At 39.4% G+C, this 27,971-nt stretch overlaps 1 protein-coding gene and 1 long non-coding RNA gene across 24 annotated transcripts in view; one reads left to right on the forward strand and one right to left on the reverse strand.

Annotated features, from left to right (window-relative positions):
• The window catches only part of DLGAP1 (DLG associated protein 1), a 401,340-nt gene that overhangs the window by 15,842 nt on the left and 357,527 nt on the right, over positions 1 to 27,971 (reverse strand). For all 23 annotated transcript variants that reach the window (XM_086891436.1, XM_086891366.1, XM_086891464.1 and 20 more), the window contains 2 exons: positions 11,590 to 11,963; positions 8,248 to 8,339 (listed from right to left, as the gene is read on the reverse strand). In XM_086891436.1, coding sequence (XP_086747562.1) covers positions 8,248 to 8,339; positions 11,590 to 11,963 — 466 coding nt within the window. The remainder of the gene's footprint in view (positions 1 to 8,247; positions 8,340 to 11,589; positions 11,964 to 27,971) is intronic.
• On the forward strand, positions 6,731 to 25,103 carry LOC147655494 (uncharacterized). Its single transcript, XR_015287603.1, has 3 exons — positions 6,731 to 6,771; positions 20,701 to 20,739; positions 25,064 to 25,103. It is a non-coding gene; the product is annotated as an uncharacterized LOC147655494 (long non-coding RNA).

A 27,971-nucleotide genomic window follows, 5' to 3' on the forward strand; every position in this document is an offset into this window, starting at 1 on the left:
CTTTATTGAAAAAAGGTCCTCTAAGTGTTATGTGGTTTAAGAAAGCCAGAGGCCAGCTCAAGAGAGAGCTAACAGTGCCAGTAGCTCAGGTTTTTAGGTTACTGATTTATTTCAGAAGTGGTTTATCTTTCAGTTTTTTGGGTGTGTAGCTTCACACCCCTGTGAAGTTACACTCCCAAACTCAAAAGCTACATTTAAAAATCATACATGTGAAATCAGTAAGAAGCTAATACCAATGAGTCTACTACATATGTAATATTATACATTCCATTTATACAAAAAAGTACTTTTAACTCAGATAAGTATTTTTAATCCTTCTTCATAACTACTTCTCATAATTATGTATCTGCCATCTCTCACAATTTTAGTGCCCGTTGCCAGTGTCCAGACATTCTATTTTTCACATTGAAACTTCGGTTTCAAAATGATCTGTTTTCCACCAAAGCTAGCGTTCTGCCTGTCTGTGTCACCGTTGTTGTGGTGGCTGCTCTCCTGTAGGCAGCTTCCTCTATCCTTGCAGAGTTACCCTGTGTTGGGGCATCTGAGGGCTGAGAACAACCCTGAGGTCAAGAGCAGGGAAGAGAGAAGGTCTGGGGGTTTGGGTTGGGGTGGGTTTTCTTTACGTAAACAGCACTTCAAATTCTGCAGTGCAAGGGGTCTGACGTGAAAAGGCTGACAGAGGAGGAGCACAGAGAATTATGAGGAGTGAAACACGACTAATGCTGTTGCAGGGGGTGGTAATGAGAGTCCATTTGATTAGCAGTGAATTGTGGAGGGCATGAGTGGAAAACAAGTGAGGCAGACTGCTGTCTTGCCCCATGATGAAAAAGAAGGTAGAACCATAAAGTGATTAACATAGATGTCTCTTAAATCAGTAATATTTAGTGTTCAGAATTAATAGTTTTGAACTGAATAGGGACAGATTCCCATCTCCTCTTCTTACAAATCCAGGATGCCTGTGCACTCATGCAGTGAGTAGTTTCCAATTTGCTCTCAATCTCACATCTACACTAAACTAATATTAGGACCCATTTCCCTGTGATATTTTGGCTGTTTTGCCCTTTCCAGTTCTGTTTTTAGTTTACGCTCAAGCAGCAGTGAAAATGCTGAAAAGATGATGGAACTGGATGCTGGGTGCCATTTCACTTCCTTTCATTTATATTCCACCTTCCACTGAAGAGCAATAGCCAATCAGACAAGTACAACTGACAGCAAAATTTCATCAAGTATATCTATTCTGCAGCTGGTGAGGGAGCAGATGGAAGGATGCTGGGGGAGAATTTAATGTCCTATATACCTGGTGCATCCAGATAGCTCAGGAGGACTGCAGCAGACTTCAAGGAGGATTGTAACAGGTCCTGCCGATAGAGGAAATTAATGGCTTTTGATCTGGGGCTTTGAGTGGAGTAGAGCAAAGCAAAACAGGAGTTGAGGAAGATCCTCCATTAAAAAAACAAAAACACAATTATTGCTCTGTAGAAGAAGGCTCAAATTAACATCTCAGCCATACCAGTCCCAGGGAAACTTTAATAATATACTGTGTATGTATTTTTTATAATAATCACAAGCATTTTAACATAGTGCCTGCTGCTTGCAATTCTTCTGAAAGAGATGTTGTGCCACTGTAGCTGTGCATGATATGCACCAGCAAACTGAAAAATAGAGAGTGCACAGGATTCTTCAGCTTGCTAGTATTTATCCATTGGAAAGAAGAGAAAAACATTTTGTTATGGACTGATACAGCAGAAGAAGTTAGAAAGGGAGGACAAGGGTCACTGGGGAGGTGAAATCCCTTCCACAGGAGAAAAGATTTAGAAAATTAGATGGCTGAGGAGGACTATGAGATATCTGTGAAATCCTGACTAGGGGATGTTTCACCATTTCTCCGAGTGCAATAGCTGTGCGGAGGAAGGCAGCCAGTTGGAAGGCTTAAGGTCTAAAGATCTACATCTAATCAAAGGAAGTACTTCTTCACACAGTGTGTAATTAAATTGCCACCCTAGGAAAAAGCAAAGGTAAAAATAGGTTCAAAGAGAACTTGATCAAATTCACAGGAAGAGCCATTACACATCTCATATTTGGCTTAGGAAGTCCCTGAACAACAGAATACTAAATTGGGAATGTCTATTGGGATTGTCTAGTGCTTAGTTCACACACTTTATTCTTTACACACACTCTTTTATACTTTTCCTAAGTATCTGCTATGGGCAGATATCTGGCAGAGAAGGCTATCATACTAGCACTAGAGATTAGAAAGACACTAGCCTTAGGCTGACATTATAGTAAAAATCTATCGGTCCAATCCATATTAGGTTTTTTAGAAATTGCTTTAATTTGACCACCAAGCTTATCTGCACTAAAATACACACACACACATACACACACACACACAGAGAAAACCACATGTGTGCCCACCTAGGCACATGCTAACTGAGGATTTCTTTTTAGTCATTTAGTCAGGGTTCACTGAGAGCCAAGGCATTAGTACACAGTGTACTTTTCCACACCTTCCATAGCACTGGTGAGAAAAGCAAATGCCTTAGTCCAGGCTTGCTCTTCTTCATGTCCCTGCCTCCATGTCACAGCCACCTTCTGCTTTCTTCAGTGCCCTAGACTCTGACACTCTTCTGTTTCAGGTGACCACTTGTGTTTTCAGTTAACACCCTGGCTTTTCAGTGTATGCCAAAACCCAAATCTGAAAGCATCAAAGTCTGCTTGACAGGAGGATGTATTGCTGGAGGCTCTGCATTTCAAGTCTTTCAGGAGTGTACTCTTACTGGGTTCAGTATGAGCTAGTACCACCAAAGCCAAACTCTGCTTAACAAATGAAATAGAATGACCTACTTTTTTTGCCTTTGTTTTATCTATATAATAGTATGCTACAGGTTTGCATGACAGTTTCTTGGCATTGGATTATGTAACTTATCTGTCTTCAAAAGAAAAACAACTTGGCAATAGAATATAGCATCAGTTCAAAATTAAAAAAATACTTCCAAGGAAATGTATTTTGAAAAAAATGGAAATGCAGGAAGGCACTATCTGCCTGCCTCTAACTCATCTATATAAAATGCTTAATAGATGGTAATTTTAGTCTCTAACACAGCTTCCTCACTCACTTCCAGGATGTTTCACTCTTAAAAAGTACCATTTGTGTCCCACATGAACCTTTTTTGCTTTGCTCTCAGTTAAAACTCCATACTAGAGGAGAGCTGTTGAAGCTAATGATCAAGTTTTTGCTACTTCTACCATATAAAACATTCAAAAGTCTACCTAAAAAAAAGGAAGAAGTTCAACAGAGAGGTTTGCTTCTTCTTCTGCTTTCAAGCTTGGCCCTTTTGTACTCAGTTATGCCCTGCAGGCACAAGGTGTAATAATTACAGCTTCAGAGAACTGCAGCAGATATCTGGCCTAGGGTGCAGAAAGCCATGAAACCTCAGACTGGATAAACCAGTATGGAGAACAACAGAATGATGTGTTTTGAACAATAACAAGGTCACTTGTTGGCATTCAATTCTCAGCTTCTAAGTCTTTGGCTTTCTTTTTCAAAACATGTTTGCAATTCAGCTTAGATAACTTGACTCATTCCTGAAAAAAAACCCAAATCCAAAACCCCAGAAAAGATCTGGATTTCAAAACAATTGATGCATGGTCAATCTCACAGGTATTTAGGTTAAATCCAGCCTTACTTTACCCACTGGCTGTCCTCCTTCTTGGTGGTAGGCTTCTCTGCTAAGGTTGCAACTGCTGTCAGCAGAACAGAGCAAACTGCAGGAGTTAGCAGATATGGTACCATGTTTCTAATGGCAGGAACAATATTCCTGCTCCAACCGCATTTCTTGCAGCAGCTCATCTTTGTTCATCACATTGTTTTAAGCTGGTTGGTTTATTTGTTGTTTTTTCCAACTCTTGGCCTTTGCATTGCAGAGTAGAGATGCTGGCTGGATCTCTCAGCCTCCCTCGAGGGCTCAGTCTGGGCAGGGAGGCTGTTGCCAATCAGCAGGGTGTGAACAGAAATTTATGGCCAATTCTGCCAAGGCCAGCCTTGCAGCAGCTCACCAGCTGGCTGGGAGAGCCACCAGGGTTGTAGGCATTCCCTTGGCTCACAGGTAGCTGTGGCCAGAGAAGGAGACTGGCCCTGTCAGAGCCAGGGCCTGCTTTGCTTTTTGCTGACCAGAGCAGCAGTTCCTCCTACAAGCATGCACGGGGTGGGAGGGGATGTGGGGAATGAGTCCCACCAGGTTGGGACTGGCCAAAAGGTCTCGTGTGGGTTGCAAAGGACATTTAAAGGTCATCTAATCCAACCTCCCTGCAATGAGCAGGGACATCTTCAACTAGATCAGGTTGCTCCAAGCCCTGTTCAGCCTGATCGGGAATGTTTCCAGGAATGGGACACCTACGACCTTCAGAAATTCTCACTGGAATGACTTCCACCATGGAGAGCACAGATAGCCAGAAAATGCTGCTGAGAAAAGCCATGCAAGTAGTCTACAGAATCACAGAATATTCTTAGTTGGAAGGGACCCAAAAGGATCATCAAGTTCAACTCTTAGCCCTGCACAGGACATCCCCCAAATGTCACATCATGTACTTCTTGCTTAGCTTACCCAAAATACAGACTTGAAAGTTCTAAGAGCAGTGTTGAGAAGTTTGAGTTAGTTTGTAGGACCGGCCTATTGTATAAATAGGACACTAAAATTTTGAGTATTTTTTGTTGGACAGTAAGTAACCAAACCCAAAAACCTACAGGAAAAAACATAAAAATATGAGTTTATATAGTAACAAAATCCAAAGATGTGAGTTTGGTTTTTTTTCCCCTGGAAGAGACAGCACAGGGTTTTTGTTTGATTGTTTGCTTTATGTTACCATATTTTATTTTTAATTTTATTATTATTTCAATTGATTCCACTTTATACCATATCAAGAGGTGTGCTGTGGTAGGATGTACTTTGTGTACCAAGATCTTGTGGATTCTTGTATATCAAGATCTACATATCTTATGTATATTGTATGATATTGTATATCCTCAGTGCTCCAGAAACCAGAGAAGAGGGAGATGGACCATGTGTCCACTGCATTCTCCTATGGCAGTGTTCTTACTCCAGAAACTACCGCTGTTTCAGTATTCAAAAGTTATTGTGATGGGAAATCAGGTACAATCCCCAGCTGATGGTACATCTAGAACAATGAGAGAGACCATTTTGGAGGTGAGGGTGTAATAGGAGGAGATCTTGGGGCAGGCAAGATAAATTGCAAGGGAGACTAAAACTGATTACAGAGCCATGGGACCGAAAACCCGTTGCTCACGAAGAATGCATGCTAATTGTTTTTGGCAGAATAAATTACTTATTTTTTTCCTGCTTCAGTAGAACTGGTTGATTTCTAACAGCTCAATTATCTTCTGTAAGTGAGGAGGGTGGTCTCTTGAGGTCAAGAAGAAGTTACAGGTAGAAAGAATGGACAATCAGAAATGGACAGAAATTGAAGAGCCCTGAGATTGCATGGATGAGTACACTTTTCAAAACTGCCCTGGAAGGAAGAAGGGAAGGAGATTTTTGTTAGGGTTTTGTCAGCATCATGGGGAAGGTCAGGTGAGAGATAAAAGATTAACAGCAGTAAGATCATGAGGCTGAAAGAAATGCATACCAATTTCTCTCCAAGAGGAAGACTGGGCAGAGTTACTCTATAAATGCTAGAAATCACGGAGCTGCAGGTAGGGAATGGGTATGAAAAATATTACTGAGAACCAGCAGCATAAAGAACTGAGGATAAGATAAATAGCAGCAATGGATCCAGTTGTAATGTGGTCAGGTAGCAGGAAACACATTTTTCCTTTGAGCAGTACAAGAGGAGGAGGCAGACTGAGGCATTTGTCTTGGCAGGAGGCCCACGATACAGAAAGTGAAGGGCCAATGAAAGATCTGAGGTGAGTGGAAGACTGAAGAGAGAGAGCTGTCCTGTGAAGATGCTCTGTTTTTGAATTACTTAGATCAAGAAATGGAGGCAAAATGTTTTGCTTACCTGGTCCAAACACAGAAGATGGAATATTTAAAAGGAGGTAAGGCTCCCTAGTGTGAGAATGACAATTGTATGAGGTGAGGGAAAGGGAAAGGAACGAGCAGGAAGCCAAGAAGAAGACTGAAAGTTGTGGTAGGCTTTTGGTGCATTAGGCAAAGAGCTTTCTTGTTTTGTAACAGTGTAATTATTAGTTTAAACTGTCAAGAAAACATGATCAATTTACTGTATTTATCCTTCCTGCTGTGTCATTATTCTCATTTTACATTTATTTAGTATTTCTGGAGCTTGGGATATTTTAAAAAAACATTAATTTCTCAAAGATTCAGCTAAAAAGGGCTTTTCTTAGGTTTTGCAGATGTTATGGTGCAGGGACAGTGAAGAATGTACTGTATTTACAATTCTATTCCTGTAACAGATAATCAATACATTGTGCTCTGCTGTGTTAGTTAAAAAAAAAGAGTATGAGTGCCCAACTGTGATGATAAGCCCTTTGTGTCTTGAGTGCACTCATTTTCTAAGGATTAGGGGCTGTCCTTTATCAGCCAGTTCACTTCTAAAAGTCCATGATAGATTGCTGCTTGCCCGTCTGCTCCAAACAGCAGCAACCTCAACTTTATCAGCCAGGAAACCCCTAAACACAGCTGTCAGTAAGTAATGCAGAAATATTGCTTTCTCAGGACAGACTCTCACAGGCAAATCTTACCTTCTTCTCTGGAGCAATAAAATCTGCAGTGGAAAGAGGACTTTGGAAGTAAGGTATTTACAAACAGCCATTTATTTCATTGCAGGGAGGGGGAGGGTTGGGCTTTTGGGGTAGTTATTTCCTTTGTGCCCAGGCTGAAGTGAAATGGTCCTTCAGCATCCATTCTAATGTGCTCATTTATCTAGTGCTGGAAGAGCTGCGGGTAAATGGGGCTAAGGTCTAACACATAAAGAAATGTCTGCCAACAAGAGATGTTTTAGCAGGTTAATGAGGAACTTGGTAACAGCCTAGCAGGGTCATTGCAAAATCACATTTCTTTTTGCTGAAATCACTTTAGCCTTTTAAAACCATAGGAAAATGCTCTGCTACTTTACAGGGAGATTTGGTTGAACTGAAAATGGTGTAGATAATCTGCTATTTTTGAGTATTTTTAGCAGGTGCAGGAAAAAAACGTTGTGAAAATGGACATCTCCACTGGCTCCTGCAGTCAGCAGGCCAGAGAAGGGGAGAGTGCCTGAATTTTGTCAGCTCAGATTTGCTGCACCCAGGTTTTCTCTGGAGAAATTACAAGGCTAACTTCCCTCACTGACAAGCATACTGCTTTGCCTACTACACAGGAGGGTACTGAGAGTTCTCAAAAAAGTATCTTCAGCATCCAAAAGTCACTCTGTGCCCAAGTGGCCTGAGAAAAGAGAAGCAAGACTTGTGTGGGTGCTTGGAGTCACAGCAATGCTGGGCAGGCCTGCACACTCAGAGGCAAGAAGAGAATCTGGCTTTTCTTCAGCCACTGAGTCCAGTTTTGGGAAGGAAATAAGATTTGCAGTTGTGGTCAAACACTCAAAAATTTTACGTGTCTCCCAAGTGCTATGCACAAGTATGGTACCCTGCAGTGTAACTGCAAATCTGTCATCAGAAAGAAACATAACCTTTAAAGACAGCTGCTCCAGTTTATCTTTTCTTTTAATTTTTTATTCTTGGAGGGTATTTGTTTACTAACTCTGGATATATGGCAGATTGTAGGGAGAACAGAGTTTGACAGGCTTGCTTTGTAAGCGCAACAATTTTTTTTGCAAGGGAGCAATTGTAATGTAGAGATGTCTGGGTGAGATACCTGAGTAAAAGCATTCAGTTTGGCTCTGCCACTGCACTGCTACATGTGGCTGAAATTATTCTGCTGAAAAACAAGGTAAACTTTTCCTCATCGGTTCTGTGCTGCTGCAGCCATTCCAAGACTAATACTCTAGCTGCAATACTGTACGCTGTTTCAGTAGATTTTCTGGGGAAGAAGAGATTATTGAAAGTATATGAGCCCTCAAAATGTGTGGGACTTCTCTTCCATTTCTCTCACTGGTCCTGAAAAATCCTCTCTGAAAAACAAGAGCTACAACATTTATAAGACTCAGCTGGGTGATCTAACAATTCATCCAGGAAGCAGGTTTATGTGGTCATGTGTGCAGGAACTAGGGCTCTTAAAAACTAGTTGTGGCGTAATTATTTACTTTAGAAAAACAGTGTTAACTTTTACTCACCACTTCTCCTCCTCTACTTGAACTCCTATGGACTGGAACTTACTGGTTGCTTTATTGTCACCTGGTATGGTGGATTCTTCAGCACCATCAACCTTAAAAAACCCAAAACATGACAGGTAATTAGAATGTATTTTAACACAGGTATCACCTGGCTGCTTGCAGTTTCTATGCACCTTAACTACTAAGTGTCTGCACATAGAGCTTGTACCATGAGCTCCTTCATCTAATCAGTTTCTCTGTGGTGTGCTCATTTCTGATGTTATTAGTAAATATTCATTAGTCTTAATCTATAAAGCATTTCTGGTAAGACAATATTCAGCCTGCAACATGCAGATGGATTTTATCTGGTATTCTATGGAGGCTGGATGCTCACATTTGTCAAAGCACATCTCTGAGCAGCTGTAACTCCAGGAATTGTGTCACCATTTGTCTGACTTTACCTTCTATCTGTACGTGCATGCATATGTGAACTCATATCAAAATCACTTGTTTATTTTGTTTAAATGTTAGTGCCTCAAATCAGAGCACTGCAGAGAAAAGATTTAAAGAAAGCAGATATGAGTCTTAGATGCATTTTCTTTACAGCTTCATCTTGCAAACAGGTGGTCCCCAGGAGCACAGGCTGGACCTTAATACCACATCTCCATCTCCATGAGGAGATTTGTGCCAATGATATAAAGTTAAAATTTAACCACAGATGTGTCTTCGAACAAAATCACAATATTCTGGGTCAAATCAGTGTAGTTGTTAATTCCCAATGCTATATATAATATGGGTAGTCCTACAAGAAAAACATTTTCCAGCAGACAGAATCTTTGGGCCATACAGTGTCATGAAGTGACCTGTACCCTCAAACTGACCATGGGTACGCAAAGTATCCAGCTGTAATCACTGTTCCACCAGCAGCTTCTTGTTGAGAGCCACTTGACCAGCCTGTGCAGGAAATGTGCTCGGTGAGGGATGGGAGTTAGAGAAGCTGTTCTGTGAGGTGAGGTAGTTCCTTGATACTGGGGGTTCTGGGGAGATAAATACACCTTAAACCCCATAGCTGACAGAGTGAAGCAACCTTTTGATGGAAGGGTTTTTCTTTGCTTAACTTTGCTTGTTTGCTCAGCAGATTTACAGTGAAGGCTTGTAGTGCCCTAAGAGTGACTGAGGGGTGTAGAGGACACACATGGAGGTTCATCAGAACTGCACACTAGGTTTATTTGGCAGAGGAGGAAGAAAACCAGGAATATACCTGTGGCTAATGCAGCTTGCCCTGCTCTACAGAGATGGGTTGAATTATCATTAAGGTGATACACTTAGTCTGAGTTCAGACTAAGCCTGAACTATCCCTTTACTCAGTGGAGAGAGACTGACTCTATACTGCCAGTCAGAGGACTGACAGTGCACCTACTTCCTTTAGGGCAGTTGTTTGTAAGAGAAGTAATTTCTGGAATCAACACCTATCTTAAGGCATTTCTACTCCCACACTACCCCTTCAGCTGTACCAGCATGACTGCTTCTGCAACGATGCTGCAAAAAATGGATTAGACAGCAGACTAGTGAAGTAACTTTCTTTTATCTGTGAAGCCTATCTGACTCTAAAAATCTCATTGATGTGCACAGCTGTGAGGGTGGCACCATGCACAGACAGGAATCCTGAAAGGCTGTACTGCTGCTGAAGGTTTCTCTTTATGTCAACCCAGCTTCAGGTGGTTTGTACCACATCTTCATGGGTTTATACACAAATCCTGCCTTGGCAGACCCTCATGTACCACCATTCCCAGATTTCATTATCATTTCATGTGATTATACTGGTCATCTGTAAACTTCAAAGTTTAAGAGGGAGATTGTCAAAGGCTTGAAGAGCATTTGTAGCTCTTTTTTCCTCAGATCTCAGGAAACTGAGGCTTTATACCTTTCAAAAGCAGTATTTGTTACTTGCAACACTGCCTTAAGGAGAGATAGCAGGGAGATGGTCTTTCAAGAACCATGATTCCCATTACCATTGCTCATTTTGGCTTCTGCAAACATGGAAATTATTTCCTTGTACCCCTTATTTTGCAGGGTCTTTGCTAAGAAGTCTTGGTTTCTTGGATTGGTGAAATAAAGGATTACAATAATATAATGGCATTTTAAAGTTGTCTGGGAATGGGAATACATAACAGGTGTTTTCCTCTATCCCTGTTCCATCTGGATTTTTCTCCTGTGTTTAATACTGAACATCAGCCCTTCTTTCAGAATATACCTAAAACAAACAACTGTGAAACAGTAAATGTCTACAACAAAGGCAGTGAACTGAACCCACAGGCAATAGTTATTAATGCCCTTCCAAGAAGTAAGAGAAAAGTCACAGCTTCTCCAGCAGCTACCCCAGGGATGGCATACTTCAGCACAGTACCTCTCATCTATCTCATCAGGCTGATATAGAGATTTTGTGGTAAATTCTTAGACTTTTCTAATCAGATAAGCCTGTCCAGACACACAGTGCTGTGCTTACAACCACCTTCTGAAAGAAAAAAAATTGTGTCTTCCTGTGAAGGCTGATAAGCTGTGGACTGCTATTCTATTTGCTCGAGATTCATCTCCTGTCAAAACCTGTGTTAATTCTCAGTTGATTTTAAGTTCAAGTACTTTGTTACAAAAGCCAATCCTGCAAGCAGATAGTCGGGAGTCCTATGCACATCATTTTTTTAAGGGGGAGTAGGGGGCTGGGAAAGATTAATTAAGAAAGCAGATTACACAAGTCTAGTTTATTTACTTTTGTCCTTTCTGTAAACAGAAATGAACTTGGGCAAGGTTGGTTTTCTTGTTTCATTCTACGAGAGGTAACAAAATAAAATTTTCTTTAACAAGGGCAAATCAGAAGGAACTTATCTTCTGCTCTTGAGGCTGAGATAGGAACAATGCTGCCTCATTCAAGTGGCTACCAGTCATTATGAAATGCATGAATAAGCAGCGACAATTAATTCAGTGAGGCTGGATGGAAATTTTTTTTTGGTGATAGTGTAATGTAAATCATTGTTTTACACATTCCCTTTCAATGATTTAATTCATGCCTTTCTGACCCCCGCTGTGTTATGATTCATAGATTAGTGCTCATGTGTGTAATTTAACAGAGCTGAATAACAAGCAGCACAGAGACTCAAACAAATCCTTGCATCTGATGTATTTATGATAAATTAGGAAAACATCATTAGTACCATGCGGAATGATTATGTTGATGCAAGTTCTACATAGGTACCTGTCAGGACAAGAAGAAAAATACACAAAACATTGTATAATGAGCAATAAAACAGATGTTTTCTGTTTTATCCAAAACACTGGCAAGCATATATTCCATGTCATGTACTGTACCTGTATTCCAATAGATAAGCATCTGTTTTTCTTGAAGAGGTCCTTCTTCCTGTCTTCTACTGCAACAGTGGCAATGGTTGTAGTGGTGGTGACAGTGGCAGTATTGTTCCCTACATGCTGGCTTGCAGGGCCATGGATCTGTGCATTGGCAGCTTCAATAGCAGCTGTCAGTGCCTTCATACTGTCCAGGCTTTCTGTGGAGTTGCTAAGTCCAGACTGACTGATGATATCTCCCCTCTGTCCATGGCCATCCATGTATGCATCCTGGGCAGACTCCGTGCTGCTCTGGGCTGTGATGGAAATAAAGGGTTTGGTGGTAGTTCTCGGTGGGACTGGAGGCGGTGTCTTCTTGTAGGTGGTAATGCAGGATGACACTGGAAAAAACATAGCAGAGTTCTTGTTTTATTGATGCTGCAGGGAAAATGGATGCAAATGTGATATCAAAGCATCAGTAAGCATGGACAGAGCAGAGGGGAGGAGGAGGCTGTTAGCCAAAGAGCCCCCGAAAGTCAATCTAAGTGCCATAGTAAAGCTTTGCTTATCAGCGTCTTCTATTCCACCTATGTGAGTGGCAGAATTGCAAGTAGAGCAAATAGGGAGAGAAAGTATCTATTTGCCAAGTTCCTCCTTTATCTTTTTAGGATTGTTTTCCTCAATATATTTTCTATTAACTGTTCTAAGTCCCATGGGAACAAGTCCTTCCACCAAAACGTTTGTTCTGCTTATGGCTCTCAAACAAGATTCACAAAGATGATAAGTCTCCAACCACTTATCCCAGCTAAACTGTACTTTAAGTAGTTTTATTGCAATTGTTTCCTGTCTCTCTATCCTGTCCTACTTTATGCAGAATTTCAAACCACATTTTTCTGATGAGAGTCTCAAATAATCCTTTATCAAAGTTTGTTAACACTCACCATGCTTGGACTTGTGTATTTCTTTCTATAAAATGTCTCCCTTGTTGCACAAACTTCTTAAATATTTTGAAATGCTTTGTAAGTTGTTGAGGACGTATTTAAAAGAACATTTTGCCATGCCTAATTTCTCACCATAAATATAACATCATTTCATTCTGGAAAAAAAAATCACTTGATTTTACACACAGCGAGTTAGTGTTATGAAGTCAATGGCTAAAATCTGTCTGTCAGTGCTAAAGTGTAAGTATAAATGTTTGCAGTAACAAAGACTGTAATAAAAGTTCATATTTTGAGGGCCACACTCTCTTTGTAAGTGCTGCTGTGTGGAGTTATAAACTTAGCTTGAGGTTCCCAGGTAAAAGCTATTCTTCTGTATACACAGAATTACATACAGAAAGCACTACATGGAGATTAAAACATCTTCCTTTAAGGGTTAGTTGGCAGCTCTGCATTACTGAAGTCCTGGAATGCTTTCAAGGGAGGAAAGAAAGTCCATTAAGAACAAAAAACAATCATGATATGCTCTATTTTTTAACAAAATAAATGCAGGCATGAACCTGTGCAAAGTTCAGACACAAACTTGTTAACATAAATTCTTATTAACAGTAATCATATGGCAAGAAATGATTCATCAGATCATTTTAATTGGCAGACGTCTATGCCACCCACATAAAAGGTAACTCTACTACAGCTGTTCTGCTCTCTGTATCTGCTTGTTGAGCCAGAAGCCATTATAGTATTAATTTGACTCCAGCTCACATCCATATGCCTCATATCTCCCCATAGCTGTAGGAATAGTTACAGCGTAGAAGGTGTTTCCAGGGCATGAAATCACACGGGATTTTTTTAAAGGACTCTAGTATAAGTTTCTGATAACATGTCTGAACCCATGTTAAACATGTTGAGTGCTAATGGAAAAAGAGAGTGTTTCAGGTAGTGAGGGTTTTGAAACTATGATTCACTTCTGAAGAATCAAACTGAAACCATGGCATCTCTGAGAGAAGAGATGGCTAAAAATGGACTTGTCAAATTTTAACTCTGGGGAAGTGAATCGTTAATAGGGTTAAAGGTGTTTTATGAAGTGCTTATGACAAGGTTGATACCGGGAGCTAACAGAAAAGGTGACAGTTGTACAAAGGGGATTATAAATATTGTGCTGTTTTTCATTGGTTTTGATGCTGTCAAAAAGCATTTGTTGTGACAGCACATGCAGGTAAATCAGCTGCTGCTGCTGCAGAACAGTCATGTACTCCAGGACTCATGGAGAACTGTGCAGGCTGTTGCTTGAGTCAGGACACCCCAGAAACACTCTGGGTGGTTCATGGTCAGGAGAGCGTTCTCCGAGTCGTGGAAATGCAAACTGCAATTCAGCACAGAGGAATTCAAAGCACACACATGCAGATATCCAGGTAATGCTTTGGGAAGCTGGTGCCAAACTTGTCTAATAGAGGTTCATGAGCAATGCTACTTTGCAATTCAGCAAAGTATAAATTTTACCATTTAAAATATGCTAGAAAACATCACTGGGGAACTTCTGGGGACATGTCAGCACCTTCAGTAAATCCCAGCACAGCACATAAGTATCATTTTTCTCACATAGCAGAGAGGGAAATGGTAATGAAACGCTTGAAAAGGCATTTTAGGTAGGAGAGAGAGCATCAGAACCAAAGAGGAAGCCTTAACAAGATGGGTCCCCACATCACTGGGCATCCTGCACTAGAAAGAAAGTCAATAGCAACTGTCTATTGACAGCTACCATGCTCTCTGGACACAGCAGTACAAATACAGAACCGCCTGATTAAGCTTTCATTCTGTTGGTAAATGTACTCAATGAGGAGTATAATCCACACCGCAATGAAAGATGTTTGCACTCAGCTAATTAAATCTGAAGTTATTCTTAAGAGGGGGAGAGAATTGACAAGTCATATGGTGAAATTGTAAAGAGAAATAGCAAAACGTTCTTTTAGCAAGTCAAAACAAATCCTCGGTTTCCCTGGAGTCACGCAGCACATACTGTACAGCTCCAGAGAAGCAGAGTGTGCAAGTCATAAAAGAACCCCAGGCACTTCATTACTGGAAATGATGTAAGCTCCTGCCGCTCCTCTGCAGAAACGACACCAAAACAATGCCGGGGCCGCCGCCGCTGTCGGAGGCAGCTGCTCTCAATGCTGGAGCTGGCCGAGCCCTCCAAGCCGCTGAGGCTCAACAATGAAAGCCTTTCTGGGCAGCAGCTCTTCGTGTGCCACCAGTACCTGGCAACCTGTGTCAGGGCAACCTGAAGGATCTGCGGCTCTTCAAGTGGCCACGGTATTTTGAATGCTAAGCTGCTTGAAAAGCAAAATGAGTCCTTCCCCAAGAAAATTGTCAAAACGCTGGTGCTCTCCTTGTCCAGGCAGGAGAGGCTGAGCATCTGGGGAGAGCACATCCATGCAGGCAAAGGAGGAAAGTCATCTCTCCAGCTCTCCTGTGGCACAGACTGCCCGGCAGGAGGACTCAGAGGCAGAACACTACAGGATCACGGGACACATGAAAAATTTGGAGAAATCCTCACTTCACACACAGGGACCTTTCAAACTATGAAAGCTAGTTTAACTCACATAAGGAAGTGAATTTAAAGGGCTGTATAAATACCCTGATAAATATGTTCTTGGACACAGATCAAGGAGTGAAGTTCTGCACGGAAACTGATCTGACTGGAGAGTCAAGTCAAAGTAGTCTCGTGAATCATTAAATTGTTTAGATACAGAGTTAATCAGAAATCTCTTGTTCAGAATAGTAAAAGAATCCTCAGTTTGACAAAACAGACTACTTTCCACAGGTTTTTCCAGAGAGCACATGGTGCTGAAGCAGGTACACATTCCTCTCCTAGGGCATATGCGAGGTTTAATCCAGAAACTAGTTAAGTCATGCACAAGAATCCTCAGACAGCCAAAGCACTTTGAATCAGGCTCACTGTTTCCAATGCATCAGTCCTCCAAGTCATGCTCTCCTTTTCCTTTTGATCTTTACCCTATTTCTGTGGACTGCCATCAGGTTACAGTTTAATCCCAAATACCTAGTGAAAAAAACACACTCTCCTGATTTTTTAAAAAAAAAAAAAAAAAAAAAAAAAAAAAAAGCACCAAGGTTTTTGTCTTCCTAGCCAGTATTTCCAAACAACTAGCTCATGAGACAGGAATTTGGAACAGGGAGTGTCAACCACCCAGTTCAGAAGGAAGTCTAATGATAAAAAAAAATAATCCCAGATTGCATAATAATAAAGGCTTGAATTTGAATGTTTCATTGTAAGAGTACTTCAGTTGTTTAAACATGCTCACTAGGGGAGATGAGCCCTCAGGAACAAACATCAGCATGCAAACACAAATTTTTAACTGAGTGAATGGGTGCTCAGGAGAACCCCAAGGCAGATTAATATTTGTGAAGGGATCAAATTCATGCAGTGCTTTGAACAGTTCAAGTGATGAGACACATCAGTAATATCTTTCTAATTTGGTAGTCTTATATAAACCTGATTAACAAGAATACACAAACGTGCAAATTGAAAATTAAGTAATATAATAGTGTTTCTTCAGAGAAAAAGCATGAAATCCACAGTTTGAAAGGAACAACAAAGGACACAACTTTCTCAGCACAAGAAAGATGTGGACCTGTTGGATTGGGTCCAGAGGAAGTCCATGAAGATGATCAATTGGTTGCAACACCTCTCCTGTGAAGACAGGCTCAGACAGCTGGGGATGCTTAGCCTGGAGAAGGCTCCACAAAGGCCTCACTGTCGCCTTCCAGTATCTTAGGAAGGAGGGAGAGGGATTTTTTTATATGAGCAGATAGTGACAGGACAAGGGTAGTGGTTTTAAACTGAAAGAGGGCAGGGTTAAATTAGATGCTAAACAGAAATTTGCTCGAAGGGTGGTCAGGCACTGGAGGGTGCCCAGAGAACTTATGGATGCACCACTCCTGGAAGTGCTCAAGGCCAGGTTGGATACTGAATAAGCGGGTCCAGTGGGTGGTGTCCCTGCCCATGGCACAGGGATTGGAAGGAGATGATCTTTAAGATTGCTTTCAACCCAAACCGTTCTATGAGTCAACGATTCTAACTTGTACACAGCCAAGTATAAGGATAAAAAGCAGGAGTTCTTCCATGCTGCACAGATGGACCTCAGTCTTGTGATTTACTGTCTGTTAAAGGGGCGCATTTACAGTGCTGCCCTTGCACCTCACACAGCTGCCACACGAAACGCAGATATAGGCACATCTCAGCAGACCTAAGCTTCAGTGCTGCAGCAGCCTCTGGGCTTAGAGGTGCACTGCTTGATTTGCCTTGTTAGACTCAAACCATATGCTTACTTCCTTATTTTTTTGAGTTTTGGGGGGAATGCTTGAAAGTAGGGTTTCAGATCCTGTATTGTTATTTTTACATGCAAAAAAATGGTATGAAAACAGAGCATGCATTATCTTAATAAAAAACCAAGCAGATGGTTTCTGAGGATGTAGAGATTTACTATTACAAAACTGAAGCAAAGTCTTTTATAAGAAGTTTTAAACTGCCTGAGGGAATAATACCACAGTGAGTTATGGATGTCATTATCCCAAATGAGAACTACTGAAATCTAGATACCACACCATCAGGAATTCTGCCAAGGCTACACTTTTTCCAGACCTCCCTCACTGCCAAGCTGATACCTTATTTGATGAAAGCCTAAGCTTCACTAGCTTAGGAAACAAGCAAAACATCTAGCCAAAATCCTGCAGAAATTTATACAAAGTATTTAATCTATTTTTACGGCACACAGTAGCACCACAGACTTACTATACCATGTACTTGTAGGTTTAAAGCTGGTGCTGGTGACCTTTTCATAAGTCTGGACATTTTTGTTTGTAAGTTGGGTGCCTCCAGCTTCCCAGATGGATACAGTGAAGGATCTCCTGAAGGTGAGACTAAATATGGCTCATCTTGCATCTCAAATGAATTGAGTTGGAAAATCTGCATGTGCATACCCAGTGGATGACAGGTGAATATTTCTCCAGCAGATTTTTTTTCTCCTTTTAATTTCTTCTGCTGGAAGCTGCTGATGCCAGTCAGAAGCTTAATTGCTATCCCTGGGAAGCTGAATTACTGTGCAGAGAACAGGTGAGACAGCCAGAAGTGTCTGCTAAATGCAGTTTATCACTAGGATATTATCACAAATTATGGATGTAAGGACAAAATCCAGGGCATGTAGGCTTCCTAGGAGACCCACTTTACTCTTTGTACCACACAAGCACTGCTGAACTTCTCTCTCTAGAAAAATGACCAGTACATTAACAGCACACAACTTAAGCAATTCAACTCTTGTGGCCCAAAAGTCAGGAGTCTATAAACAACTGAATCTCTGGAAAAAAGATTTCACATTAACTGAAAGTTATTACTTAGAGTGGATCACTGATGGCTTATAATATTTAACTCCCAGAACTTGTAAACTTTACCGGTGTCAAGCAATTAGCACTTGGCTCTATTTACAGCTATATGCACACAGGCATCATATATACCTGCTGAAATTCAGTCAGGCTGAGAGAAACCAGAAGAGAAACAGTTTTGGCCTTGCCCCTAACCTTTGGCTAAAAACAAAGCATCTGGAAAAAACACCACTAAGAACTTCAAGGATGTGAGTCTGTTCAGGAGAGAATCTCTCCTATAGATTTGAAGATTCAAATGCTTTAGTACAGTCATGGTAGAAGGTCTCTGATACAGAATATCAACCTCTACATTCAATCAAACATGATGAAGGACAAGAAAATAGGAAAACATTACAGCAGAGTGGTCTTTTTTAGTCAGCATGTGAATTATTTACCCTCTTTTCACATGTACAGCACTTTTTTTTTTTTTTTTTTTTTTCTGAGAAAATTGGGAAGCACTGCTTGATCCGTTGCTTAAAGTAAGTCTGGCAAACCATTCAAATGCTTTCTGCACTTTACCAGAACTTTATTTCCCCCCAATATTGGAGCAGTAATGCAAAACACAAAACCTTATAATTTTAGATAAAAATAGGGTACTTGAAAGTATTTTATGTTTCAGAACTTATATGTCATGAAATCATCATAGTAAGAAATTAATAAGCTTTCTGAATATCAGTACTTTCATTTTGTAAAAGGCACTTATGGAAAGCAAAGAAAACCTTGTGAAATATGGTAGTTTACCCCACTTAGATCAAGAATGTGTAACAGTAAATAAATGTAATGATATTCAGCTTAATGAAATCAGATTTTTTTCCTATATATTTTCCAGGAAGCAACTTCACTGGCACTTTGATATAACACTTTGTTATGTGTTACTGCAGCACTCTCAAGTTCCAGAATTTGCATCTTTTCCCCTTGGCAGTAATGTTAATAAAACAAAATGGGCAATTTTTTTTAAATGTGGACTTGTGCTAACCAAATACAGACACATCTATGTAAACAGATCTAAATAAAAACACAATACAAGAACCAAACTCAAAATTTTCTGAAACACAGGGGGTTGAACTGTCTGCAAGTATCTAGTCACTGTAGTTAGAAGATGTATTTAGAAGTTTTCTGAGCATGCTCTGAAAAACTCATCACTTATTTCTTTGCCTACCGTGTAATGGTTGAATGTAAAGAATTTGTCTGCAAGTGCACATTGCAAGTTCCTGGTGCTAATAACTCAAAACCTATCTCTTGATTACATTTCTAAATTGGATTTGGATTCTTGAAAACCTCACCCAAACCGTGAATATAAAACCTAATTTCTAGACTGTGTCAGTAGCTCTTTAAACATGCCAAAAGTCAGTGTTCCATAGTGGAGCTCACATGTTCCACTGTGTCTGGGCATGTCACTTTAGGTGCTTTTTCTTGAAATTACCATGTAATAATAGCAACTACTGGTGCTGGCCATGTTAATACACTCTTGTATATATGCTCTCCCTTCAGTTGCAGAAGGAATAGTTAATATCTGAGCATCCAGGAAGCTTAAACCCTATCAAACCTGGAGATACATCAAGACAGATGTGTGGTCAGAACCAAGCCCACATATAAGTATCAATCTCCTGATCTTTACTGAAGCAAGTACTGTGTGCGATGTGCCTTCCTTCACAGTTTGTAAAGAACTGCATTTTGTCCTTCCTGAACCTCTGCTGCCAATGTCTCATCATTTTCATGGTGGCAGAGTGATGATAAAGCAAGTTTACCAGTCATTTTAGGAGGAGCTTGTCACAAATTTGATTGAGAAATAGCAATTTGAAATTGTATAGTTCTGTCACAGGAGGTTGGACTAAAGAACATCCCTTCTGAATCTCTGAATTCCAGAAACCAACCTATGAACCTAGAGGAGACTTAAGCAAGCCAATTATCTCTGAATAATCTAATCATGTAGCATTTAAGTTATATAGGTATTAATCTTGCATCACTCTTTTCAACATTATGGAAAGGATTTTCTTTTAAGCTCTTCACTGTAGCTAACTTTCAAAAGGCAACACTTGGCTGGGGTATTGACATTTCAAAGTGTGATTTCCATATAAGAAAAAAATGTCTGTAAAAGTTGTTCCCTCTTCCTCAGTCTGGAAATGAACCTTTGTTTGCTGCTGATGTTAGCAAGAAAACAAGTTTCTACTGGTTTTTACCCCCAGTGATTTTCTGAATACTTAATAAACTTAAGGTAGGGTAAGCAGAATTTTGTATTATTGCACACATTGGTATCAAGCTGGTCTCACAGAATTTGATTAGTGATGCATCTCAATTGGCTTAGAAATTAATTAGTTTAAATTGCTACAAACCCACCCCTGATGTGGACATATTTAGAAGTGACTATAACTGTTAATGTCTTTTTTTTTCAACTTAAATGAAAATGAAGGAAATAAGAGTGATTCTTTAAAATAATTTATTGTGACTAACTGCATCAGTTCAATGATTTTGAAGTAATTTCCTTTTATGCCATGGTGTGCAAACAAGCTGTACACTGTTATCAGTTATATCCATTCCAATCCAGTAAAAACTGTAAGTATCATTTAACCCGGCAAGAATTTGTGAAATTTAATTTTCTGGGTCATAATCAGTTTTCAGAGTTTCTGTATTTGAGTTTAGTTATGCCTGCATGGTTTGCTTACTTTTATATTTTTATGGATTTTTTTTTTTAAACTACACTAAGCCAGAGAACACAATGAATATGCATTGTTCTAATGTATTGTTATTGATGACATTTTCAAAGCTGGCCTACAATGGGAAAGTTCTGCACTATGAGACAGCTGTGAGTATATCTCTATCTCTATCTCTATCTCTATCTCTATCTCTATCTCTATCTCTATCTCTATCTCTATCTATCTATATCTATCTATCTATATCTATATATCTATATCTATATCTATATCTAATCTATATCTATATCTATAGAGCTATACCTATATCTATTTATCTATCTATATCTTTATCTATATAATACATACACATATAGGACAGTTATATTCATCCAGTCATTAGGGGACTGGAATACACAGTAAATACAGAAATGTAGATACACCAGTTTTGCATGCTATTCAACCCTAAGGCTGTTCAGAAGATTTTAAAAAATCCAAAAAGTCATTGCTCTCACATAGACTATTCAAATACATTTAATACAGTGTGTATGAGGTGAGATTTACTATTTTTGATACAATAGCCACCTACATTATTAATCAAACTACTTTATGATGCTGCTGAGTATAGGTTGTGATTCCTCAGAGCAAAAAGCACTTTGTCATCTGATCTAGCAATTAACTCAAATCTCTTTAAACTCAAAACAAAGTATATGTTTAATTTTTTTTTCTCAGTACTTGTTGCCACCAAGGCGTTACTTCTTTGACATTGTGTCAAAAGTCAACATTTGAGTTTTGAGAATCTTGTTTTATGCTACTTGATATTTAAGATTTTATTAAATAGTTTGTCTAAGAGTTAAAAGTTATTGAAATGACAGAGATGATGAAGGGCTGCTATATTTTAATCAGATAGATATTGAGAAGAAACTGTATGAGCACCAAAGGCAAGAAAATAAAAGCCAGTGTCAACCAAAAGAAGAATGTGGTTGATAAAAACAATAGGAACAACTTTTTAGCTACTATGATGTGCCATGAAGCACCACAAAAACTGATTTAAACTATTTTACTGTTAATTTCAATGTAACACTATGGGGTTGAAAAACCTATGCAGGTATAACAGCACACTATGTTATTCCCATAGATAAAGTCCTTATAAACATAACTGTAGAAAACTGGGTTTCAGGAAGAAAAGTATCACGTGCCTGTTGAGCAAGAACATCTGTTCAGACAGGGAAGTACTGACTTGTTTTTAAGCAGCCAGTACTGCATTTTTCAGCATGCTTATCACTTTTGAGATGTTCCAATCCAAGCAGGAATGTCTAAAACAAGCAAGTTATGCTCATGTATTTCCTAAAAAATCCAAACCAAAGCATAAGCAAGAGCTTGATGTAGGAAGAAGGGAGGGAAGAAGGAAAATTACAGCTAAATCTGTGCTCTGGGCTGAACAGTGACTTGTCACCTGAGAGAGAGAGAGAATTATGCCCCAGCTCAGAAGTTCTGCCTCTGCTGATAAGGTTATCAGATGACCTGCGAAAAGCCACCTGTCAGGGCACATCCTCTAGCACTGTGGGGGAAAATCCAATCCCGTCTCAAATGAGGAGGAAATGTAGGCAAAGTATTTACACAAGAAATTATACTTATCTTTGGCCCAATTTTCAGGTAAAATAGCAAAACAGAGTTGAGAATGTCAACACTTTTCTTGAATTGACTTGAAAAAAAATGAATAGTTTAGTGAGCAATGCATATGAAAAATATATTTGAAATAAACATTTGCTGTTGAGAGGAATTGAAATCTACACCAAACCCTGATTTCTATCCTCTCATTTTACATTCAAATGAACAAGTTACATCCTTGCTCAGTGACAGGGCTGAGGTCACCACGAGTGACCTCATCCTTTCAGCTATTTGCTTGTTTTTATGACAAGGGTCCTACTTAATAATGCAACAAGTCAGCTGAAAATACTCTTAGTGTGAAAAATTCCTAACGATCAGCCCTAGTGCCCAGAGCACAGAAAATACTGACATCTCATTTATAGTGAGTCATTATGGTGTACAGATAAGAGAATTTCAATAAATCTGAGCACAAAAATCACTTATTGTTGGGAGTCCTGAGTTAGCACCCAGAAGACATTTAGATACAGAAAGATTGTAGCCCTGGTATGCATGAAAGAGGACAGACCAGTCTTGTTTGACTTCTAAGCAAGGTTTGAGTGAAAGGCATTGCAATTTCTTTCAGCATATTTCTCAATATATTTAAAAAATGCCTGTAATGCAGATTCACAGTTTGAAGGAGATGTCAGACACAAACCCCCATATCTTCCTTGGAGACACTAACTGCATGCCTGATAATAGTCTAACAGCTTTTTCCCTTGATTTTTGTTCATTTATTTGGTATTAAAAAAAAACCAAACCAGTCCGGTAGAGGTGGAAAACATAAAACTTATCATCATGATCCTGAAACCCTGAATTTGTGCCATATCATTCCAATGGCAAAAATAATGGGTTTATTTTACATAATTTCCACAAGGACAAGAAGCGTTGTCACAGTATAGAACCGTGAGAATAAACTCTTCTTTCTTACCAAACCACTAATTTTATTTTCCACTTACAGCTTACTTTAGCAAGAGATTTTGGAATTAGCACCTCCCTTTTCTCTAACCCCTAGACAGTAAAATAATTTTAGCATTTCTCACCTTTGCTTAAACGTAAAACAATTAATAATGCATTTTGTAGTGACTTATCTAAAAGATAAACCCAGACATTCTGGGTTGGCTAAGTCAAAGAGTAGACCCAGGACACCTATTTGAGACACAAGAAGAGAAAGCAAACAAACCCAAACGAATTTTGACACTTCAAATTATTTAGACTTTTTGAATCTTTAGACTACATAAATGCTTTCTGTAGATTACAAGGCAAAGAAAAATCTTTGCCATGCCAACAAAATGAATCCTACAATTTCACATGCACATAGCTAACACTCCAGACCTCTCAGTGCATAAAATGCAGGACAGATCAAATTTTTAACCAAGACTCCAATTTTTGACTTTTCTCCCTGCAGTTTTTCCTGCCCCAGCCTGAAACTTCCTCTTCTTAGTCATCCCTCTAATAAGACCCTTTTATCACACCCCCATATTACCCATGTAGTCTTGGTATTTATTTTGGATTGGATTATTCCAGTTCCTACTGGAATTTTTGAGACTCTGAGATCTTTCTCATCTCAGAATCTGTTTCTGAGGCTTTACTGGGTAAACCCAAATCTCTGACTGATGATACTACCACAGGCTTACAGGATGTGAAAGAAAGGGGAAGAAATCAAATCTGGATCCTCTTGTATAAATTGGTCAGTTAAAAATAAATACATATATAAATAAATAAACACACTAATACAAATAGCTGCAAATGTTGGTCAAAACCAAGGATGCTAAGCAGAACAGATCTCAGTCTGGTTCAACTCAACGCTGTTTCGTTCATCTCTGCTTTGCTTGAAAACCTCTCTGTGACCTCAATTTCTGTTTGCACGGATGTTTGAAGAATGTCTGTCTTAACACCAGCACCTTTATCTGCCTGGTTAACATGTGGTTATTCATTATTTGTTCTCATCAAATTACAGAGTCTGAGCAGCATCACTGTCAAATGACAATCACTGAGCACAAAAAGCAAATAATTAAAATGGACAGATGATGAATAATCCACAGGCCAGGGTCTGCTTTTCCTAAAGGGCCTGCTAACAAATGAAAAACAAATACATGAGTAATAATAACGACTGTTCACAAACAACTCGTGAACTGGAAAAAAAATATTAAAATTTAAGATTAAAATCAGTTCCAGGGAGTAAATCAGTCAGCTCTTGTTACTAACAATATTAATATAATTCACTTTTTATCACAGGAGATGTAAGAGGATACACAGAGTGTGCCTAGCTTTAGGTCACAGCAGCATCATCCAGGGCTGCACTGCATCCAGCTGAGAGGATGGGCTGAGGCTAGTTGGACACTTTCCAGAAGAGCTATTACTCTGGAGTAATTATGCATTTTGGAAGTGGTTTAAACTGAATCACTACACCCCTGTTTTTACTTGAGATTAAGGGTATCCAGATGAAGAGCTATTGTGGAATAACCACAGTACTTTTGGAGCATTTCCAGAGTTAGAGAGACTTTACTGCAGAGAAGTACAGCACATTGAGCCAGCAGTCTTCTCCCACAACCTTTGTTTTCTTCAGTCTGTCAAAAGTCAGGCATGTCTGACTCCCTTCAGCTTTTAGAAACTAAAAAGGGCAATATTCAAGATACTTTGGCTGTGTGACTTGGGTGAAGGAAACAGCAACAAAGTGTGTGCATGAACTTGTTTCTGTCTAAGGTTTCTAAGGGCACAGACTCCCCTACCTGCACAATGATTAGAAAAAGCATGAACAAAGACATTTTAATAATTTCAAAGCAGCTCATCACACATACAATGCCATTCTTTTGTGTCTAAGACTTCTGTTTAATTCACGTATACCAGGAGTGAAATATACTCAAAAAATGAAGAGGAGCTTCCTGAGCAGTTTTCCTGAATTTAGTGCTTAGTCCTGTGGGTGAGTCACATTTTTCTTGTTATCCAATTCAGTTGACTTTTCTATACATGTGTTGAATGTGCTATGTACTGACAGCCAAGCAGCTCACCACAGCAGTTTTCTTTGAGATTGAGAACCTGCTGATTTGACCTGCTTATCAAGAGAAAAATGCCATCTCAAGAGGACAAGATTATTTTGTATTTCTCCCTATTTTCTCCTTGTGAACAATTTTTTTAACCCCCTAAAGCCAAGTAAAAAGTCACCAGTCTAGGAACCCTTTTTTATCCTTTTTTCTTATTTTCTAATACTTTTACATAATTAAAAAAAATATAGTAATACTTTTCTTTACATAAAAGCTTAAAATGAAGTTGGAAAAGTATACCTTTAATGTTCTTTATACATGCCTGTGTGGAATCCCTTTGTGTCTATTCAAGGTGAATTTCGACTCTCATAAGGCAAAACAAATATCTATTTATAAACAACTCTATAATGATAAAGGAAAAATTGCAAAACATTTCAAGAGAGAAATAATTTCAATAATTATAATTTCAAACCCTGCCATGTTTACACAACAGAATGGAAGTGGTCTGCTGGAATCCTAGAATCCTAGAATCATGGAGGTTGGAGAAGATCTTCAAGATCATCAAGTCCAAACTTCAAAAGAATACGATCCATTAAAATCATATCAGGAAGTGCCATGCCTGCTTGGTTTTTTTAACATTTCCAGGGATGGTGACTCCACCACTTTCCTAGGGAGCCTGTTCCATTGCTTAGCATGTTAAGAGTCCTTCAGGATGGAAAGCACTATTCACTCTAATTTAAGTTAGCGTTACAGTTTGTGTCCTAAGCTGCTCTGAAATGTTCCAGAGCCTTCTTTTCCTCATTTCCATTTTTATAAGTTAAAAAGTAAGACCTCCTAGATTATGGTATTAGCCTCACTAAGGAGAGCTGAGCACACATTACTTCCCTCTCCCTTAAAAATGACATGTTGTCAAAAGAAAAATTGGGTTAAAAAGGCTATACTTCACATTTTTTAGACTGCTGTGCGCCACTTGGTAAAGAACTGAGCTTCCCGTGACCTTCCACAGCCTGTCATGTGTGAAATGCATCCTACGTGACAATTCTAACATCAGTTGCATCATTAACACATGTTCCTGACTGCACAGTGGTTTTTTGCACTTTGCCAGATGAGGCAGAGGCTAGATGAATTGTTACTGTGCACATGCAGTTTTCTAATCAAACCAATATGGCATTATTGTTCTTGGAAGCACATTTGGAAAATCTTACCCCACGCTGTACAACGTGCATCAGGGTGACAGGTGGGTGAGGCACAAAAGGTGTGTGGGGCAGGGAAGAGGAGCCCACAAGGACAGTAAATACCTGCGTGCTTGTACTTGCCTGAACACATAAATACAGCCACCCATGCATACACATACAAAGCTACGTTCATCTTCAACTCTGACTTTGAGTTTTAATTTTCTTCTCATCTTGCCTGATGCAACAAATTTCAAGGCATTCTCTTCTGGCAAGCTTCAGTTTGTATCTTTGGGTATTTGGGATTTGTACAATTTTTTTTATGGGATGCTCCTTTTGGGTAGCATTCTCAGCTTCCTCATCATATGACACTGGGAGGGATTATTTGGTCTATCCACAGCTTTCATTTTAAGTCCCAAAGTATCTTGTAACACTTGAGTATGCAGACTCAATTCCCAACACTAAATAAAAACATATAGAACTTGCAGTAATAAACAGGCTAAAACCTCAAAACTAAAATGCTATGGAAAGTGAGCAGAAGAGTTTCAAAGGCTTGGCCAGTGTCCTGGGCCTTTCTAGATGAGGATGAATTTCCTACAGGGAAACTAGGTAAACACCACATGTTAAAGAGGTGAGTGTCCCCATCAGCAACTGGTTTGGATCCAAATGCAACTTAGTTCCCTGCCAGTTCTTTACTTTACAGAACAGTATATGGGGATATACTCTGAAATGTTTTTTCTCAAAAAAGTTTTCTTCAGCTTTAAGGTAAGAGCACATGCATGTGCATCTATTTTTATACAGGTGTTACTGGGACAAGGAGGGGGTTATAGTTAATAGTCCAGATGTCCTACAACTTTTTGTCAAAGACAAAAACCCTCCAGCTCAGTTGCTCACTATAGGCTGAAAAAAAAATTCTGCGTATGAGCAAAATAATGCACATTATTTCACTGCTCAGTCTAACACCAACCCTATAATTACTGGATTCTCAACTATCTTTCACATTCCCCTTGAGCTATGAATTACAAGTTTTCAGCATATTGGATACTAATACTGTGGCATGATTAGATTACCATTTCCACAGGTTGCCAGAGCAGAAGAATAGCTCATCTAAGCATGAATAGATTCATTTACTTGAAGAGAATTTTCTTTACCTTTCAGACTAATCATCTGTGTCTAACACAGGATAAAAAGAACACAAATTGTTTTCAGGCTAGCTTCTCTTAAAAAATAAAATGACCTCCCTAGTTTTTGCATCCCAGTGTTCAAAGGCATGCATTTGGGGGGGTTTTGTCTGGCTGCTCAGAGAAAAGCAGTTTGCAGAATGCAGATACAGACCTGTTTGCTGTTGTAGATGGGATCCATTAGTCACTAAAGAGGCTACAGAATAATGGAAAGTAGCCATTTTGTGTTCATTTTAGTGCACAGCCTTGGAGGGGAGAAACACACAAATCCATGTAATTTTTGCTGTGCTATTGAATAGAATATAAAGACTATAAATATTTTATTAGTTGGTTATGGTTTAAAAAGGTACTTTGTACAGAGTAGATATTTCCCTCTGGAATTCATGAAAACATAACAGCTTTGAGCTTGAAATAAGGACCA

Source organism: Cyanistes caeruleus, chromosome 1 (genome assembly GCF_971803275.1).
Source record: "Cyanistes caeruleus chromosome 1, bCyaCae1.hap1.1, whole genome shotgun sequence".
NCBI classification, from domain to species: Eukaryota; Metazoa; Chordata; class Aves; order Passeriformes; family Paridae; genus Cyanistes; species Cyanistes caeruleus.